The sequence below is a fragment of the Harpia harpyja genome, chromosome 6, assembly GCF_026419915.1.
Source record: "Harpia harpyja isolate bHarHar1 chromosome 6, bHarHar1 primary haplotype, whole genome shotgun sequence".
NCBI classification, from domain to species: Eukaryota; Metazoa; Chordata; class Aves; order Accipitriformes; family Accipitridae; genus Harpia; species Harpia harpyja.
Genome location: NC_068945.1, coordinates 48,251,405 through 48,269,443, shown reverse-complemented (window position 1 = coordinate 48,269,443; position 18,039 = coordinate 48,251,405). Strand labels below are relative to the sequence as shown.

The following is an 18,039-nucleotide window of genomic DNA, read 5'->3' as shown; positions in this document are numbered from 1 at the left end:
AAGATGAGCAATTAACCTTGTAAATGCAACAGTCCCTCTGCAAAGGGATCCTCATAGTCCACCTGATGAGGGGACCAGGGAAAAGAAAGCAAAGCTACAGATCAAAGCCAACTTCTTCAGACAGATCCAATGTGCATTTCAGACTTTCTGAACTTAAACAAAATCCATACAACCTAAGCAGCACAAGATCTGGATTTAAGGCACTGAGTTTTTAAAGCAGTGACTGAACAAAAATAAAGTTTCTGACATTTACTTTTTCCTCTCTTACACCTGACACAGTGCTCCAGATGTGGTCTTGTAGGTTCTGAAAAGAGGGGGGGGGGGGGGGGAAAAATCACTTCCCTTAACCCTGTGCCTACAACTTTACGAATCCAGCCCAGATTGTGGTAGGGCTCCACTGCCGCATGGGCGCACTGCTGACCACCATGCCCGAGTCCACGCAGGTCTTGGCATTTGCAGTAGACCAGTTCCTGCTACATATTACTTGCATATTAGGCAAGGTTTAACATCACCCATAGGAAATGCCAAAGCACTTCACAGGATTTCCTGGGGCAGACACAAGGAGCTGAGGGTGCAGGGCTGTTCCCCAGAACTTAGGCTGTAAAACCACTACAGCGAAGAACTACGAAATGCTGTATGTGTCATGGATGTACATGAAGTGGATCGGGATGGGAGGAACCAGATACAGAAAGAGGAAGTTTGTCATTTGTACGCAGAGACCAGAGAGGAGATAGAGAGAGAGAGAGAGAGAGATATAATTTTTTTTTTTTTTTGAAGAAACGTATCTGTAAGTAGTTAAGACTCCCAATAAATGAAGAAAAAGATGATGTCTTCTGCCAAAAGCTATCTTGATCAAGGATATCACAATGACTACTTGCAGTCTAAATCATTTCAGTATCTTCTTACTGAAGCCTCTTGATTTTCCAAAGCAGATGCTTAAAATATTCTATAGGCTATTTTTGCTGGTATGACTGTACACAGTAAGGAAATAACTGGCAGACCCAGGAATTTCTGCACCTAAGAATGTGGCATGTAGAAACAGGAATTAAAAGGACTGCACCCTTCAGAGTTTTAAAGTAAATCTCACCTGTTTGGGGGGGAGAGCGTGGTTTCATTGGCATTCTCACCCCACTGAAGGTTTTATGAGTGTTCACAGCACCAAAATCACATTAACATTTTGGGGAGAACTCCTGTATTTTCTAAACACTCCTCTTAATACAACAGTACTGAGATTACATGAAATAGCACTTATTCCTGGTACTAATGTACACATCAGCCTTCCTGTAAGCTGAAATGCTGATGCTGTGCTGCAGTGTTTCTTTAACAATAGCAGTATTTTTTTAACTGCATTTTATTATCTCCTGGCAGGTAGCAGCACTGGAACTACAGCAGTCTTCGTTCAGAAAATTTTCCATTTCAGTTCAATAACCTTCTGAAACAGGATCCTGTTCTTACTGATTTTCCTCATTAAATTATCCATTTATTGACAGATTTTTCACTCTTAACATGGCAAAAACGTCCAGACCAGAGCAGACACATCCTTCACAATGTTATTACCACTTCACCTGAACAATATTTGATTCAATAACCCAGTTAATGTGAGCAAAGTGCCTTGGAGCACAGGAGCTCTATGCATTATCCCAAAGACAATTTTTGGTAGCATGCATAAATCCTTGAATGCAAGGTTCAGGCTGCGCTAGGAAGCTATCCAACAGTTGTCTGAATTCTAAGCGTTCTTGTCTGTATACGCAATCTCTACACAAAATAAAAAGCAAATCAAAAGGGAATTAGAAAAGACTCAGGAGAAAGTATTCTAGGCAGCATGCAAAATGAAAATGAGGAGTGACTTGGCAGGCAAGGTAAAACTGAAGAGGAAATGGGTAACTGGGGGAAGGGAAAGCAGAGAAGCAGAAAGAACAACATAAACGTGAAGAAAAGAGTAAATAGAGATGACAAAAGGAGAGAACTAGAGCAGGTAAGTATTGTCATGAGTATGGCAAAAGAAGCTTGAACAGGTGTTTGTATGGCCCAAGAGCTATCCATCCATTCTCAAATACCATACAAATAAAGAAACAGGCCTGCCACCCACCTCCCCAGACCTCTAAGAACAGGAACCCAACTGGCACTCTGGCAGAAGAGGGACCCAAGACTGAAAGCACTGGAAGCTCCAGCCCCTTTCCACCTACATAAAGACATTTATGTTCAGCTTGCCTTCTGTACTCTTTGACAATACACAGCTTTTCTGTCAAACAAAAAAATGATGAAAGCCCTTCAAAGTTGCAAGTTCATACTTAAATAAAATTTAATGCCAGACTAAGGCCTGATGAGGAAACAAAGGAGAGGCACGGCACTGCTTTTAAGCAGTGTCAAGACGCATTGTTTTCTCCTACCACAAATGAAGTTAAATTCTGATAAATTACAAGGCTCACCAAAGAAAGAAAATGAATATTTCATCCTCTATAGAAAGAAGACAGTAAAACGGCAAGAACAGAAACTAACTGACAAACAAGGACTGTATAGACTTACAGAGCAAAGACCTGAGGGCTTGATACAAATCTTCCTGAACTCAGTACAAACTTTCTATTGACCTCAATTTATATTTATTTTTTAAATCAAACCTGTTGACATTTTGGTATATAACCAATCCAGAACCAGTCTACAGTTAGACTGTAGAAACAAAGCCTGCAAGAAACTGACTTGGGGGCTTAGCAAAAATCTCTCTTATCCCTTCACAATACATCACTCATGCAGAGTTTTTTCTACATGCATTTAACTGTCACATATAAACAGGTTGTTACAATAGAAGTATGCAATATGACAAAAGCGATAAGCAGCCTTCTTGCCTTTGACCAGACATAAATACAGATACCATAAAGTGCTTATGTACTTTACACAAAGGACAAATGCATATTGCAGGTAACATCTTTAACACCCCCCCCCAAAAGAGTCCATCAAAGTTAAAAGGTGCAAAAAAATAACATGCATTATAAAAATGAGATGCTAAGCTTGGGAGGTTGAAAGAGTTATACAACAAACATCTACAGAGTGGCATATTCCTCCTTCCCAGGTGTTGCAAGTATTTTTCCCTTATAATGCCTCAACTGAGCACTAGCTAAGCGTATGCTCTGTTCCCCCTGCCCCACCAAAAAAGTAAACTAAGTAAACACAGATGGGCTGTCTTTAATCCAGATACAGTAGACCTTAAAAAGTACAAGACTTTCATGCAAAACTTGGCAGACCCCTTGTTAAACAGCTAACTTACTGGTATCAGTAAAAGAAGAAAGAAATTACTGACCCATTTTCTTTTTTCTCTGCATGCTAGCAATACTGCTTTCAGCTTAACCTACTTCCTAGCACAGACAGCGCTGCAAGAATGTCCCTAAAGCACTGGACCACTCCTATTTCTTAAGGATTTCCAACTAGGTGTATCATTGCAGCTGGATGAATTGGTTCAAGAATAATCCAAAATTTAATGGAACAGATACAGTAAAGACTGTTCTCAAATGCTCACTGTGCAATAGGAAATGACAAAACATCAGAGCCTAGTAGCTGAATAATGTCTTATTTCCTGCTGGTAATTTTGAGGTAAGAACAGTTGTGCTCTTCAAAAATGTGGGGAAGAGACAAAATATTCAGGCAAACCACTTCTTATAGAAGATCTAACACAGCTACAGAGACCAGAGATAGAAATTTACTAAGACTATCTCAGCATCCCTGCTGGTTGCCTTGTAACTGGGAATGAGAACTGTCCTTGTTTTTATACAATCCTGGGAACAGCAGCTTACATTGAGAACTTCCTGCTCTTTTCCTCTGTGGTGGGCTGACCTTGGTTGGCCACCCCGTACCCACCGAGTCGCTCTCTCATTCCCCCTCCTCAGCAGGACACAGGGGAGAAAGCACAATTGAAAAGCTTGTGGGTCAAGACAAGGACAGGGAAATCACTTACCAATTACCATCACAGGCAAAACAGACTCGACTTGGGGAAGATTAATTTAATTTATTGCCAACTAATAACAGAATAGGATAGTTTGAAACAAAAACCAAACCTAAAACCACCTTCCTCCCAGGTTCAACTTCACTGCTGACTCTTCTACCTCCTCTCACAGAGAGATGGGGAATGGGGACTGTGGTCAGTTCATTATGTGTTGTCTCTGCTGTTCTTTCCTCCTCACGCTCTTTCCCTGCTCCAGCATGGGGTCCCTCCCATGGGAGACAATCCTTCACGAACTGCTCCACCATGGGTCCCTCCCACGGGATGCAGTCCCTTCAGGAGCAGACTGCTCCAGTCTGGGTCCCCCGTGGGCCACAGGTCTTGCCACAAAACCTGCCAGGAGCCTGCTCCAGCACGCACTCTCCATGGGCTGCAGCTTCATTTGGGGCATGTCCATGTGCTCCAGCAATGGGGTCCTCCCTGGGCTGCAGGTGGATATCTGCTCCACCGTGGACCTCCCTGGGCTGCAGGGGGTCAACCTGCACCACCATGGTCCTTCCCCACGGGCTGCAGGGGAATCTCTGCTCCGGCGCCTGGAGCACCTCCTCCCCTCCTTCTTCACTGACCTCGGGGTCTGCAGGGTTGTTTCTCTCACATTTTCTCACTCCTCCCTCACAGCTGCTGTGCAGCTTTTTTTACCCCTCCTAAAATCTGTTATCACAGGGGTGCCATGAACATTGCTGATGAGCTCAGGTTTAGCCAGCAGTGTGTCCGTCTTGTAGCCAGCTGGAACTGGCTCTGTCCGACATGGGGGCAGCTCCTGGTGTTTTCTCACAGAAGCCACCCCTGCAGCCACCCACTACCAAACTCTGCCACACAAACCCAATACATCCTCTTTAATTCCTGCTCTGTTTTCTTCAGATGTATGTCAACCATGCACAGTTGCTCCACTTGCCTTCCACATTTACTGATCCAACAGACTTCAGTACCAACCTTTGGGGCCCACGAACTCCACTCTGTTGGCCTCAGTGAGATAATCTAGGCCACTAGGATGAAAATATGTTTCTAAGCCATTTCACTGGAACTAAATTCATTATTCATTCTTTCCACTACACTCACCTCAAGCTAATTTTTTACAGTTCATATATTGCTTGCCTGTAAAATTAGCCCAAATGATGTTTTTCACCTCTGGTGAATAGCATGCCTCTGCTGGAAACCTGCTTCCCAGACAGTTACTTGCAACTAAACAGACCACTCCACTTACATGGTCCTTGAGAAAACACTTATTAGGACATGGCTTTGTAATTAGAGAACTAGCTACAAAACTGAAATCATAACTCCACATTCAAAGCCCAGATCAGAGGCAAATTCCCTGTAGTTTAAATAAAGCCAATTTCCCCAAACCTGGCTTTAGTTTCTGTATTTGTAAAATGGGAATTACAGCATTTAAATGCACAACTGTAGAATAAAAAGGATAATTACTCAGCATATGTAAAAGGCTACGTGAGTGAAAATCTACTAAATGAAGAACACAGAATCTGAGCTAAGGTCAAAGACAAATTAATAAGGCAGGACTCAACAACCAAGTATATTTACTAAGTTTTGTGATGGGAGTAAACAGTTTACTTGCCCTTCTGTATCTGTTAAGTACAGAGAGACAAAAGAATCTTGGGTACACTGTTCCTGACGTTCTTGTCCAAGAACAGCATGCTGTCCTGCAATATTATTTATTTTTAATAGTGTTTGGCAACGCAAATACAAATCTGGAAGAATCAGCATCCTGATGGATGTGCCAGACCCTCCTTTATCAAAACCAGTTCTGTATTTCCACCGCACAAGCACATCCCTATGCAACACACCTTCCAGCACACCGACTCCACTTATCTCTGTATGAGTGCAGAGGAAAGTCTGCCCATACGTTGTATATTGCAGGCACAGGACCATAAAACCAAAATTGTAGAGTGCAAGCAGCAGCCAAGGAATGATATTCAATTCCAGACAGTGCTGTTCCATGGCCTTGTTACAACGTGCATCTCCAGAGCAGTAAAGGGAATTAAACGGCCATCACTGCAGAAGAGCCTGGCTGAAGCCTGCAGAGCTAGGTCAAGGTTCTTCTTCTCCTCTTGGAATTGTGTCACCAAAAGAAAAAAAAATAATAAAGAAGTTGTAGCCTTTTTATGATCAAGTTGTGTACACCCAAAAAGCAAACGCTGTAATTTAAGAACTGTAGTACCAATCTAGACTGAGAAGCATTTTCATATCACATTAATATAGGTTATAGATTGACAGGTAGCTTAGAGAGTCTCTTCTTTTTGTATTGTAAGATACAAACTGCAATAATCGCACTGCATTTTTTAAAAGCCAAATAGAGGAAAAATGTAGCAATAATAAACAGTATTTAGCAGAAAGATGAGGAAGAAAAACATACAAAGTATATGACAGCTAATACATTTAGAATCATCTTTGTGAGAGTCAGTAAAATTCAAAGGTATGTTGTTTTGCTATAGCTGTTGGCTTTGCAGTCTACAGAAGTATAAGATCCAAGAGATAAAAGAGAGATGAATATAAACATTATTTCTGAGAAAGAGTGGGGGATTAACAGTCAGGCTTAACTGGGCTTACAGTCAGGGTTATTCTCTTAAAAAAAAAAAAAAAAAAAAAGAAAAGGAGAGAGAATCATGAAGAAGCCCAACAACTAACTTAAGGATGGCATCTAGTTACACTTTTTGTTTAGGTCTAAGGAAATTTTACACTGAAATTATTATTTTTCCCCAGAAGCCATGCTCCAGCTAAGTTGCTACTTACTGGAAGAGCTACAAGATGAAGCTTTCCTACACAGTTCAAAACTAGACAAATCTGAAAGGTCCCTTCTAGCCTTTTATGAATCCTTTCATAATTTCACAGTGTAAAATACTCGCACATTACAAAAAAAGGCACTAGAAGACAAAATCAAGCAAAGGTGGCAGGAGGCCTGCATGATGAACTAAGAGCTCCTAGGGAAACTGAAACATAAAAAGGAAGCGTACATGAGGTGGAAGTTGAGTCAGGTCACCAGCAGGAATGGGGGGACACTGTCCAAATGTGCAGAGATGGAGTTAGGAAAGGTGAAGCCCACCTGGTGCTGAACCTGGTGAGGGCAACAAGAAGGGCTTCTACATGCACATCAGGAACAGAAAGAAAACTAGGGAAAATGCAGGCACACTGCTGAATGGGGCAGAGCATCAGGTGACAAGGGGCATGGAAAAGGCCAAGGTACTCAACGGCTTCTTTCCCTCCATCTTTACTGGTAATATTTGTGTTTTGGGTTTGTGTGGCGGGGTTTTGGTAGCGGGGCAGGGGCCGTAGGGCCGGCTCCTGTGAGAAGCTGCTCGAAGCTTCCCCAGCTCTGAGTGGGACCCGCCTCTGGCCCAGGCCGAGCCCGCCAGCGACGGCGGTAGCACCTCTGGGAGAGCGGATTTAAGAAGGGGAAAAAAAATCACTGTGCAACAGCAGCCAGAAGAGAGGAGTAACAATATCTGAGACCCCCAGGTCAGTGCAGAAGGAGGGGGAGGAGATGCTCCAGGCGCTGGAGCAGAGATTCCCCTGCAGCCTGTGGGGAAGACCATGGTGAGGCAGGCTGTCCCCCTGCAGCCCAGGGAGGTCCACGGGGCAGCAGATATCCACCTGCAGCCCGGGGAGGACCCCACGCCAGAGCAGGTAGATGTGCCTGAAAGAGGCTGTGATGCCATGGGAAGCCCGTGCTGGAGCAGGCTGTGCCTGAAGGACTGCACCCTGCGGAACGGACCCACACTGGAGCAGTGGAAGGACTCATGTTGGAGAAATTCATGGAGGACTGTCTCCCGTGGGAGGGACCCCATGCTGGAGCAGGGGAAGAGTGTGAGGAGGAAGGAGCGGCAGAGACAACATGTGATGAACTGACCACAACCCCCATTCCCCGCCCCCCTGTGCTGCTGCGGGGAAGGAGGTAGAGAATTTGGGAGTGAAGTTGAGCCCGGGAAGGAGGGAGGGGTGGGGGGAAGGTGTTTTAAGATTTGGTTTTACTTCTCATTATCCTGTTTTGGTTTGATCGGTAACAAATTAAACCGATTTTGGTTTTTTTCTCCAAGCGGAGTCTGTTTTTTGCCCATGACCATAATTGGTGAGTGATCCCTCCCTGTCCTTGTCTTGACCCATGAGCTTTTCATTGTATTTTCTCCTCCCCATCCCACTGGGGGGGAGCAGTGAGCGAGTGGCCTCACGGTGCTTTGTTGCCAGCTGGGCTTAAACCATGACAGTCCACCAAATCACAGGTCCCCGAGACCACTGGGCAAGTCTGGAGCAAGGAAGAGTTACTCTCAGTGGAGAAGGATCAGATTAGAGAACATTTAAACAAACTAGAGAGACACAAGTCCTTGGACCCTGATGAAATGCACTCATGAATGCTAAAGGAAGTTGGCCAAGGTCATTGTGAGGCCACTCAATAATATGTGGAATGTCATTTGATCAGGAGATGTTCCTTATGATAGGAAGAAAGCAAGTATTGTTCATGTCTTCAAAAAGGGCAAGGAGGAAGAGGATCAAAGAACTAAAGGCCAGTCCAGCTACACCTCTCTCCCTGGGAAGGTAATGAGCAAATAATTCTGGAAACCATTTCCAAACGTAACAATGACAAAGACGTGACTGACAGCAGCCAACATGGATTTACAAAGGGGAAAACCATGCCTGATTAACCTGTTAGCCTTCTATGATGAGTAGCAATGGGCAAAAACTGAAACACAAGGATTTCCATTTAAACATAAGAAAAAATTATTTTGCTGTAAGGGAGACTGAACCCTGGAACAGGTTGTCCAGAGAGGCTGTGGAGTCTCCATCCTTGGAGATACTCAAAATCCAACTGCACAAGCCTCTGAGCAGCCTGCTCAGTTTGACCCTGTTTTGTGCAGGGGGGTTGGACTACACAGTCTCCAGAGGTCTCTTCCAATCTCAGCGAGTCTGTTAAAAGGCATTAAAAAGTAATTTTCTTTCAGTGGACTCTGTTCTGACATCTTTCACAGATGTTTAACTTGGGCGCCTATTAGTTTGGGCTTGTAAGTGATTTATCTGTGCTCCTCTCAGCCACCTCCCACTCAGATTTGTCACTAAAAATCCACAGTCCTTCCTCTATCAAAGCTGTCCCAGACTTGGAGATTTCAGGGATTCTTTAACTTTACATGCATGTTATGCAAAGGACATATACTTTTCTATTTCACAGAAAACATTCAGACATCTGGCTCAGAAAGGTATTTCAATATAATCCCAATGACTTACCTATTTAAATTTAGCAATGAGCTAGTGCTTTGCAGAACTGGACTTTTAACACACAGGGACCAAACTAGCACTTGCTGTGGTCCTTGAACACTTCCTAAAACCAGTGTGAGCACTAGGAGTCAATGGGGCTCAGAGTCCCTCTCAGGGTCAGACTTTCACCCCAAAATACCACACCTACAGGTTGATAGATATGTACAGTACATATACACCATACCTATAGGTATGGTATAAATATATAAACACACACATGCATCCATACACCCCTCAATCCCATATATATATACACACACATATACACACATATATATGCTCCTCAGAAGAGCACAGAAAGATACTACAATTGAGAGCAAGTTGGGTACAGAGTGCCTTAGCAACAGTGTGTCAGACCTACATTGGTAAGCCATGGAAACATTTTCAAATTAGAGAAATTTGAAGCTGATGACATAAATGAGGGCTCAAGTCAAGGGGAGTCCTGCCTCCAAACTCAACAGTGGTTTCATTCTTAGTCTCTGTGCTCTCCAATTAGCCACACTATGAGGTGTGGCAAAGCAGCACCACAATCAACTACTGGGGAAGAAGGCAACTAAAAATCACAGCAGGGACTTTCTGGTGTACTCAAATAGGGAAACCAAGGTCATCCTGGATCAATGTACTATATAGATCTTGAATGACTATCTTTTCTTTCTGCTTGAAAAAAGCCACAGATGAAACCATCATACAGCAAAAATCCAGATAACATTTATCATCACTAAACAACTGCTATGCAGAATGTCATTACTTTTACTATACAAGGCGAGATAAATTTTATCCTGCTATCAAATGATAAGTATTTACAGCTCTCCATAATGGTTTACTAGGAAAAAAGACTGTAGAAGTGGCAAACCTTTAAGCCTTTCAACATCTGATATACCAGGAACTGGATTCGGTCTTCAGTTAGTTTCTCATGTTTCATTATCTTACTCAAGTCTGTTCCCATAAATGGCATGACAAGGTAGCTTAGGAAAAAACCAAAAAAAACAGAAAGAAAAAAGGACAGAATAACTTTAATTTGTTAAATAAATTGAAACATAATTGTATGTTATAGTTCAGTGACAATATTAAATTATAGATCATTCCATTTACCAAGCAATTCCCTTATCATCCCCCTGCCCTCCAAGTTTCTCTGGTTTTATCTGTTTTGTTATCATAAAGAGCTATTGCCCAACCCTGTCACCGAGTATGGAAAGTTGCTAGTTATCAGAAGAGTGCAGATTCTGAACTAGTTAGAAAGAACCTAACCAAGAGCCATGTGATATTTCAGACACCTACAGAGAAAACGAAGACATTCTCGCAATGCTATGTATCTCACAATCATGATCATAGCGTTGAACTAGTAGCAACCAAACTGCCCAGATGGTTCATTTAAAAAGACAAGGTCAGACCTAACAGAAATAGAGATGATCAAATTAGAAGGCAACAATAACTTCCATTAATTTTCACCTGGGATCTTTGGTAGTTAGTACTGGTAAGGGATGCTAGCAATAGAAAGCTTGAGAATGCCAACCTGGCACTTCAAGGCTCATCTTTACTTAAGATCTAAACCTGTTCTTTGCATTGCTTGTAGTAAACTCATCCTTCAGAGTCTATTCCTAAAGTCAGGTCTGAACAGAGACAGAGCCAGTTGTGTCTGGCACCTGAGGATAAAGTCATCAGTTTTCCTCTTCTTATGAAGACAAGCAGATGCATTTTCATGAAGGGAAGAATTAGATGTGATCATTATTTCATAGCTACAGATTTTATTATTTAGACTTAAATGGGTTTTCTCTGGTTAAAATATGCAAATTATAATTCTGCTGATTTCTACTATTAAACCTGTATGAAAACTTTATTTATTCTATTAGAATTGTAACTATAAACAAAATAGAAACTGAACATAAAGTCATAAGGGAGATGGGGCACTGATTTAGTCACTAAGAGTTATAGGTAATATTTTCAACATTTCCTAGGTACCAAACATTTTTTCCCACACAAGCATGAGCAGGGAAAGGACTCTTCTTTCATAAAGTAGAAGGGACTTTGACTTCAGTCTTCGTCAATACATTGACTGGTAGTGTAGAGGAGCAGGAGAGCAGAGTGGCAGGTTGAGGAGCAGCATGCTCCCCTCTAGACAGGAGGGCTAGGAGTCAGCTAAGAAACCTTAGGTCTCAGACAAGACCAACCTTAGAGACTGGCTCTGGTGAAACCACCCAACTCGCTTCTGCCGCTTCTAACCACAAATCTGCTTGAATCTGATCTTTATACAATAGGCCACAGACAACATCTCATGACTAGTCAGCAAAAGGAAAGTCTCCCTCAAATGATCCATTTCACCTTAATTCACAAAAGCTGTTTCTCCATTTTCATTTTAAATATACACACATGTACCTCTCCTCATCTCTCATAGCTTGCCCAAAGTCTTGAAAGCAAATTTTGCCATAGGCTCACCTGTTGCACTTTCAGTTACAAAAATGCCCCTCCTACTTGACTTGTACCTCCAAAACTTGAAGGAAGATTTTAGGGTCCCATTTAAAACACAGTGCTTGAATGCTAATCATATACATGTGCATTTTATTCCATATGCTATATAAAATGCTAGCACAATAGGCAATATAGACAACATCCTTTTTGACTCAATGATCATTTTGGCCCAAATCATCATTATGAACAGCGGGTCCATGTTTTCTGTACTTAATTTTCTACATTTTCCCATCAGATAGCTTGCTTTGTTAACATATAAATATGCAAGGTTGTTTTTGAAACATAGGTACATTAGATGAAATCCAGAACAGTTCTATGAATGTAACATGGAATCTACATTAAGCCCAACAGGACTTCTGACTACTGTTTATCTAGTGACTCTAATTCACAAAAATTGCAGCAGGATCCATAAGCAAAACAACAGACATGCTAAATATCTTGTGTCTGAGATGCTGCAAAAAGATCAGGGAGATGTACATGCCTGGTGCTAGAAATGATCTATATCCTGTGCTGTTTGGACCACTGGACTGGGAAGCCATTCAGGGAGTACAACAAACCACAGCGCAGATAACCACTAAAAAATTCATCAGCGTCGGCAGTTTTGAATTAATCCTTGAATTAGGATGGAACACACTGGAGATGTGTTGCGTAGCAGGCATCATTTTCAGCCTACATGTTTGGGTTAAGAATTGTCCTATCATTTGGGCAACCTGGGCCTAGGGTAAGAAATCAGTACTTGAAAGGTGGATTAGGGAATCCACCAAACTGCCATTTACTAAGGGCTGAAAGAAGTACACACCTTATAAGACAGGTAGCTGGTTCTAATGACAATCTGAAAACCTCAACCTACCAATTCTGAAGTTGCACATAAGAGTTATATTAAGATGAAATTCAGAAAAAAAATCCATGAAGCAACAATTTTGGAATTCTCCATTTAAAAAAGCAACAACCATTCCTCCTGCACAAGCAATGATGCCCTGCTCCCAAACACAAACAACTCAGAACTTACAAGTCATTAAACTTCTCCAGTGTTACGTCTGGTGTGAACACATCCAGTATTCCAATAACCTAAAAATAAGGGAGAGGGGAGAGAAAACAAAACATGGATTAATACTGATTTAACACAAAAAATCCCGAACTGCATAAGTGAAAAAATGTAATAAAAAACATTTCCATAGTGAGACATTAGCTACAGGCATAAAGATGGCAGAAGGAATACCTAAAGTAGGACCTAGCAACACCAGGATTTGTTATGTGTTAAATTTTGTAACTCTGAGGGCTGTTTGACCCTGTGATAAAAAAATGTATTTACTTGAACAAAAAGTTCAGAAGCTAACAGTTTTATGTAAGAGGAGAGAGCATCTTTTTAACTTGAACCACTGAAGTGTTGAAAATAAACCAGACAAATCGGTTTATAACCTGAAGCAGTCATAAGTGCTATTCACTTAGCTGGGCCTGCTGCCTGACAATGAAGAACACTTTAAACATCTTCTAATTTCAGTAACAGTGTAATTTAGGTACATAGACTATAATATCTAATGGGGAGTACAAAGAAGAAACTAGAACTAAACTGTTTTTATAAAGAGTAAATTATCAAGAGCTTAATATGATTTACTATGCCTTATACCTTAGCTTCTCCTTAAGAGTACTTTTTGTCAAACAAAAGCATGCTATCACTCAACAGAGAAATAACAATCTAATAAAATGGATTTCCCACGACAGTTTTTTCTACTAGTATGGTTTTCAGCAGAGCTATACCAACTGACTAGATGCGTTATCGTAACTGCCAATGCTTCTCTCAAGCCCATTAAACACTGAAAATTAAATATACAGAACCCGATGCTCCAAAAGACGTATCTGGAGTTGTCTAAAGCCAGATCTCAGCTTGGATGCTGCTTAATCCGGGCAGTGCCTAAAGAGCACAGGCTTTTCAAGTTGCTTCTTTTCTACTTCTACTACTAATTTAGAACCATTTCTGTCTGCTCAGAGGAAGCCTCCCAAGCCCTGGACTGCTCATGGTGTTTCCCAGGTGCAGGTTGCCTTGACAATAGGGGCATGCAGGGGTTTGCTGGAAAGCAAGCTAAAAGACTAATAGCCTTTATAACCTTGTTCAGGCCTATCTCCACGGCCATACAATTTAAGCACATCAGATTATACATCAAACTAAAGCTGTATAAAATTAGAAACTGCAAGAAAGAAACTAGGGGTAACGGCATATTATGTTGTCTGATATTACCGTCAAGACACTAAAAGGATGACTGAAAAATCCACTTTGATAACAGTCAAGATGGATTTTGGACATTACTACTATGTCTTAATTACTCCACAAAACAAGAGTTCTTTAAAAAAAAGTACATGTAAGTAAAGAGAAGCAAGAGCAGAAAAGCAGGAAAAAAATGCAAGAAAAGAAAGGCGACTTCCTTTATAAAAATCTCCAACTGCGATGAAATCCTTACTGCATGTATTTTTATCTTTTCCACATTCAGGAGGAATGACTACAGTTAGCCTGGATATTATAAAAATGTCATAATGATGAACAAGATAGAAAAACTAATAAAGACAAAGACAAAAAATTGCAACTCTTTCTTTGTAGCCACACATACGTTTGAAAAAAAATCACTAATAATATTTTCCCAAGGACTGTTATACAAAACTAATTAAATAAGAATAATATAACTACCATAAAACAATGTCGTTATTATTTGAAGTAATACCCTCAGTGCTAACATTACAGCAAGAATTTTTTTTAAATTATTTTTTTGCATGACCATTTTACGTAAGGTTTTCCATTTCTGTGTGGAGGCAGGGAGAGAGAGGGAGGAGAGAGGAATTAGGAAGTTGTATGTGACATCAGTGGAGCATAATGCAGCTCTACGGGCATTTCCTAAGGCAGTGTGTGCACACACACACAGAGCATACACAGCCAGAAAAGTTGTGTGCTCTCCAAAGGTTTCAGTATTAAAAAGAAGTTAACGTTTTAACAGTAATCTTATCTAATATGCACTTCTTTCCCTATTAAGCCCCACTTTTTCAGAAGTCCTGCTTGTTTTCCTCAAGGAGGTATTTCCATGCCTTCATTTACCTAAGCAAGAAATGTAGGAAAATAAACTCCATCACGTCTGAAAGTGAAAGACACAGGGACGCCACAATAAAAAGAAGGGACACAGCAGAGAATGAAATAGGGTGGCTGCTGTACCACATCCCTCTGTGCACCAAGGCAGCATCAGGCACCCGCTGTGAAACACAGGAGCATGAAGAACACGTTTCCACGAAGAACACACCAGCCCCAAAACACACTTAATGAAGTTCACTAACATTTTACTGTTTCTCTATTAAAGTAAACAGAGTTCCCTGTAGTTACTTAATGCTGCCTGATATACAATATATATTACTTCTGAGGTAAGGTTGCAAACTCACAGAGACAAGCTTATCATTGCAGCAAATCCTCTGCAGTGAAGAATACCACCGAGACCAACGCTTAGCTCCCACTGAAGGGAATTTTAAATAATGAACCAGAAAACTCTTTTAACATGCCAAGGATTTCACAATACTTCTTTTCCTGCTCTACAAAGCAAGCTTTCTAAAAATCCTGAAATCCATTTTAGTGTCCAAAATGGTAAGACATACTAATAGTTAATAAATTTAAAAATAAAAGTGAGGGACCCATTTCCATTTCCTCAGTGATCTTTATTTAATACCCGTGCTTTGGGATGATTTTCCTGTACTGGAACAGACTCATTAGTATTTCCATTTAGGTCACAGCTTTCTGCAGATATGTTAAGCACAAGGGGGTACAGGATAAAATAAATTCTCCGAGGAAGATACAACTCCAGCTACTTCTTCAGGAAAAGGAAAAGAACTGGAGAAAGCGTAGGAAAGTCCCTCCTCCATAATATCATGGAAAATCCTGTCTGTCTAAAACACTCTCAACTAAATACAGCATTTGTAAAAAAACTTTATGATACTGAAGGTCCCAGCACAAAAGTAAGCCACCGTAAAACAATTACAAGAATTGTTCATTTTTTCATAGTGTGGCCTATACAAAATGTAACGGAGGTATCTCTGAAACCTTCTGTAGCTCTATTTTTTTGGTGTTAATTCAACACATTTACTATCAGAGATGGAAGCACAGCTGAGGAACCAACCCAGTACACTCTGCGATGGCAATGAAAAGCATCTGTGGAAACCAGCAGCAGCACTGCCCTTTCAGGGTCTCATTTTTTTCCCCATTAACTCTGCCAAATTTCTCAAATGAATTAGCCCACAAAGGATGCACCTTGTTTCCTACCGCCCACCTGACTGAAACCAACGAGGATTTCTGCAGCCTCCACTGAAGCACCTTTCTTGCTCGTATCTTGAGGAGAGAGTGTAATACTGTCTCTCCCATCTTCCTGCACAGCAAAGCCACAGTAACAGCAAAACTACCCGACTACCAGTTTAACGTGTTTTCCACAGGTACGCTTTTGTTCAATATATTTACTTTGTTGATTGTGTCTCTTCCCTATGAAGCCAGTGGAGGGTGGGTGGCAGTGTCTCCAGCCTTTCTTATCCCTATCATCTGTCTGTCCGTCGTCCCCCCCCCCCCCCCAAGACATTTATACTGACCACCCTGATCAACTTTAACTACTGTCAACAAATAAGTAACAGCTTTGCATTGGTAAGGTTGTTTCTGCCTTTCCCTTCTCAGCTGCCTCTTTTTCCAAACGTTATTCCAGCAGTTGAACACAACAGCAAAGAGCTCCTCATCTCTCTCCTCCCCTGCACTTTCATGTGTTGGATTGCTTTTATTCAAGGACCGTTCCACTGCATTTCTGTAAAGGAAAGTTTCTGATGTAAGAAGCAGCAGCACATCAATGAAAGACTCAGATCTTGTATAAATTAATAAGTAACGTAGGTTATGTCTCTTATACAGTAAGTGCTGCTTTCTTATGCACGTTACGCATGAAAACACAGTGAAGTTGAATGACTTTGGCACTCGAGCTACAAAAGCAAGTACATTTTTTAAGAGAGATCCCTGATGGGGTGCACCGAACTACATATTATGCTGCATTAAACTTTCTGCAGGGTTAGCTTCAACTTCATGTTCCTGTGCAGTTCCACATCACAGAGCACCTGCATCCTTTTACTACAATAAGAAGTCTCAATCTTTTTAAAATTTTAACTATCCACACACAAGCCTTGCACCACAGTCACCTTTCTTCCTTGCTGATTACTGCTACATGACACAAGGGATGCCTGCTGATGGACTGAGAACTCCTTTCCTTTTCTACTGCCAGTCAGCACACTGGCAAGCACAAGTCACAACCACGAGCATCACCACACTCTTCTTTCAAGGACCCATATGTAGCACCGGACAGATCCAAATCCTGCAGACAGACACATCTTCATCTCTGGACTGGATGGCAAACCAAAGAGAAGGTTTAGGTTTCAGTGCTGTCTTCCTTATTTTCATTTACTGGACTAAGGTAATCAGTCTGCTTTATTAGTACCCAAGGCTAGGGTGTAAATAGATGGCTATCAGCTGAAGCCCAGCCTAGGTAAAACACCTATTAGGCAGGCTTGTGAAAATAAGCAGAAGTGACAACCGACACCACCATGTTGATTTATTGGCTTTTGAGTACTAAAATAAGTGACTCTGGTGTCCTGTTAACTCCCTAGCTGTGCTAAGCTTTCAGCCCACAGAAAGGCAGCCAGGAGTGTTTCTCCCCACAAGCTTTTGACAGCAATAAACTATCCAGTTATAACTGTATTTTTGCTTTAATAAGGACCCATAAGGAGATTTGCCATCTCCAGACAGGATTCCCGAATTACACTTTACTGTCACTTGTGTACCCAGAGGATGTGAATTTTTACTCGATGCATTCCTGCAGGACTTGCTGCGGGAAACCTCTTCTAACAGTGAGCATGCTTTCATCTGTAAAGGCATCACTCATCTACAACTCCCTTGTTGGTCTGTTTTTGTACACTGCAGAGGCTGTTGCTCTTCCAGTGCTCACATCAGGCTGGATGAACTGCAAAAGGTGACAGTTTTAAGATTTTCTCAACCAGGAACATAGACTGCCCCGCTATTTTCTCTGGAACAAACTCCTGCCTTGGATGACACTGTGTAGGTGTAAATAAAAAGCCTAACATTTTTTCAAAATAAAGAAGTCAACAGAATTAAATATTAGCCAACCTAAAAGTGAAGGCCTGCATCATCCTCAGAAATATAACTGTAGAGAGACAGACAGACAGCTTGGTGTCTGTTGGATACCCGAGTTCCTTCCAAAAGGGGGGAAAAAAAAAAAGCTACATGGTTCTCATAATGCAAAACACATACTGGTCTT

The 18,039-nt window shown here is 41.5% G+C and overlaps 1 protein-coding gene across 2 annotated transcripts in view; it reads right to left on the bottom strand.

Annotated features, from left to right (window-relative positions):
* Positions 1-18,039, bottom strand: part of MAPK12 (mitogen-activated protein kinase 12) — a 41,295-nt gene that overhangs the window by 17,378 nt on the left and 5,878 nt on the right. For both annotated transcript variants that reach the window (XM_052790874.1, XM_052790875.1), the window contains exons 3-4: positions 12,723-12,781; positions 10,101-10,212 (exon numbers count right to left, since the gene is read on the bottom strand). In XM_052790874.1, coding sequence (XP_052646834.1) covers positions 10,101-10,212; positions 12,723-12,781 — 171 coding nt within the window. The remainder of the gene's footprint in view (positions 1-10,100; positions 10,213-12,722; positions 12,782-18,039) is intronic.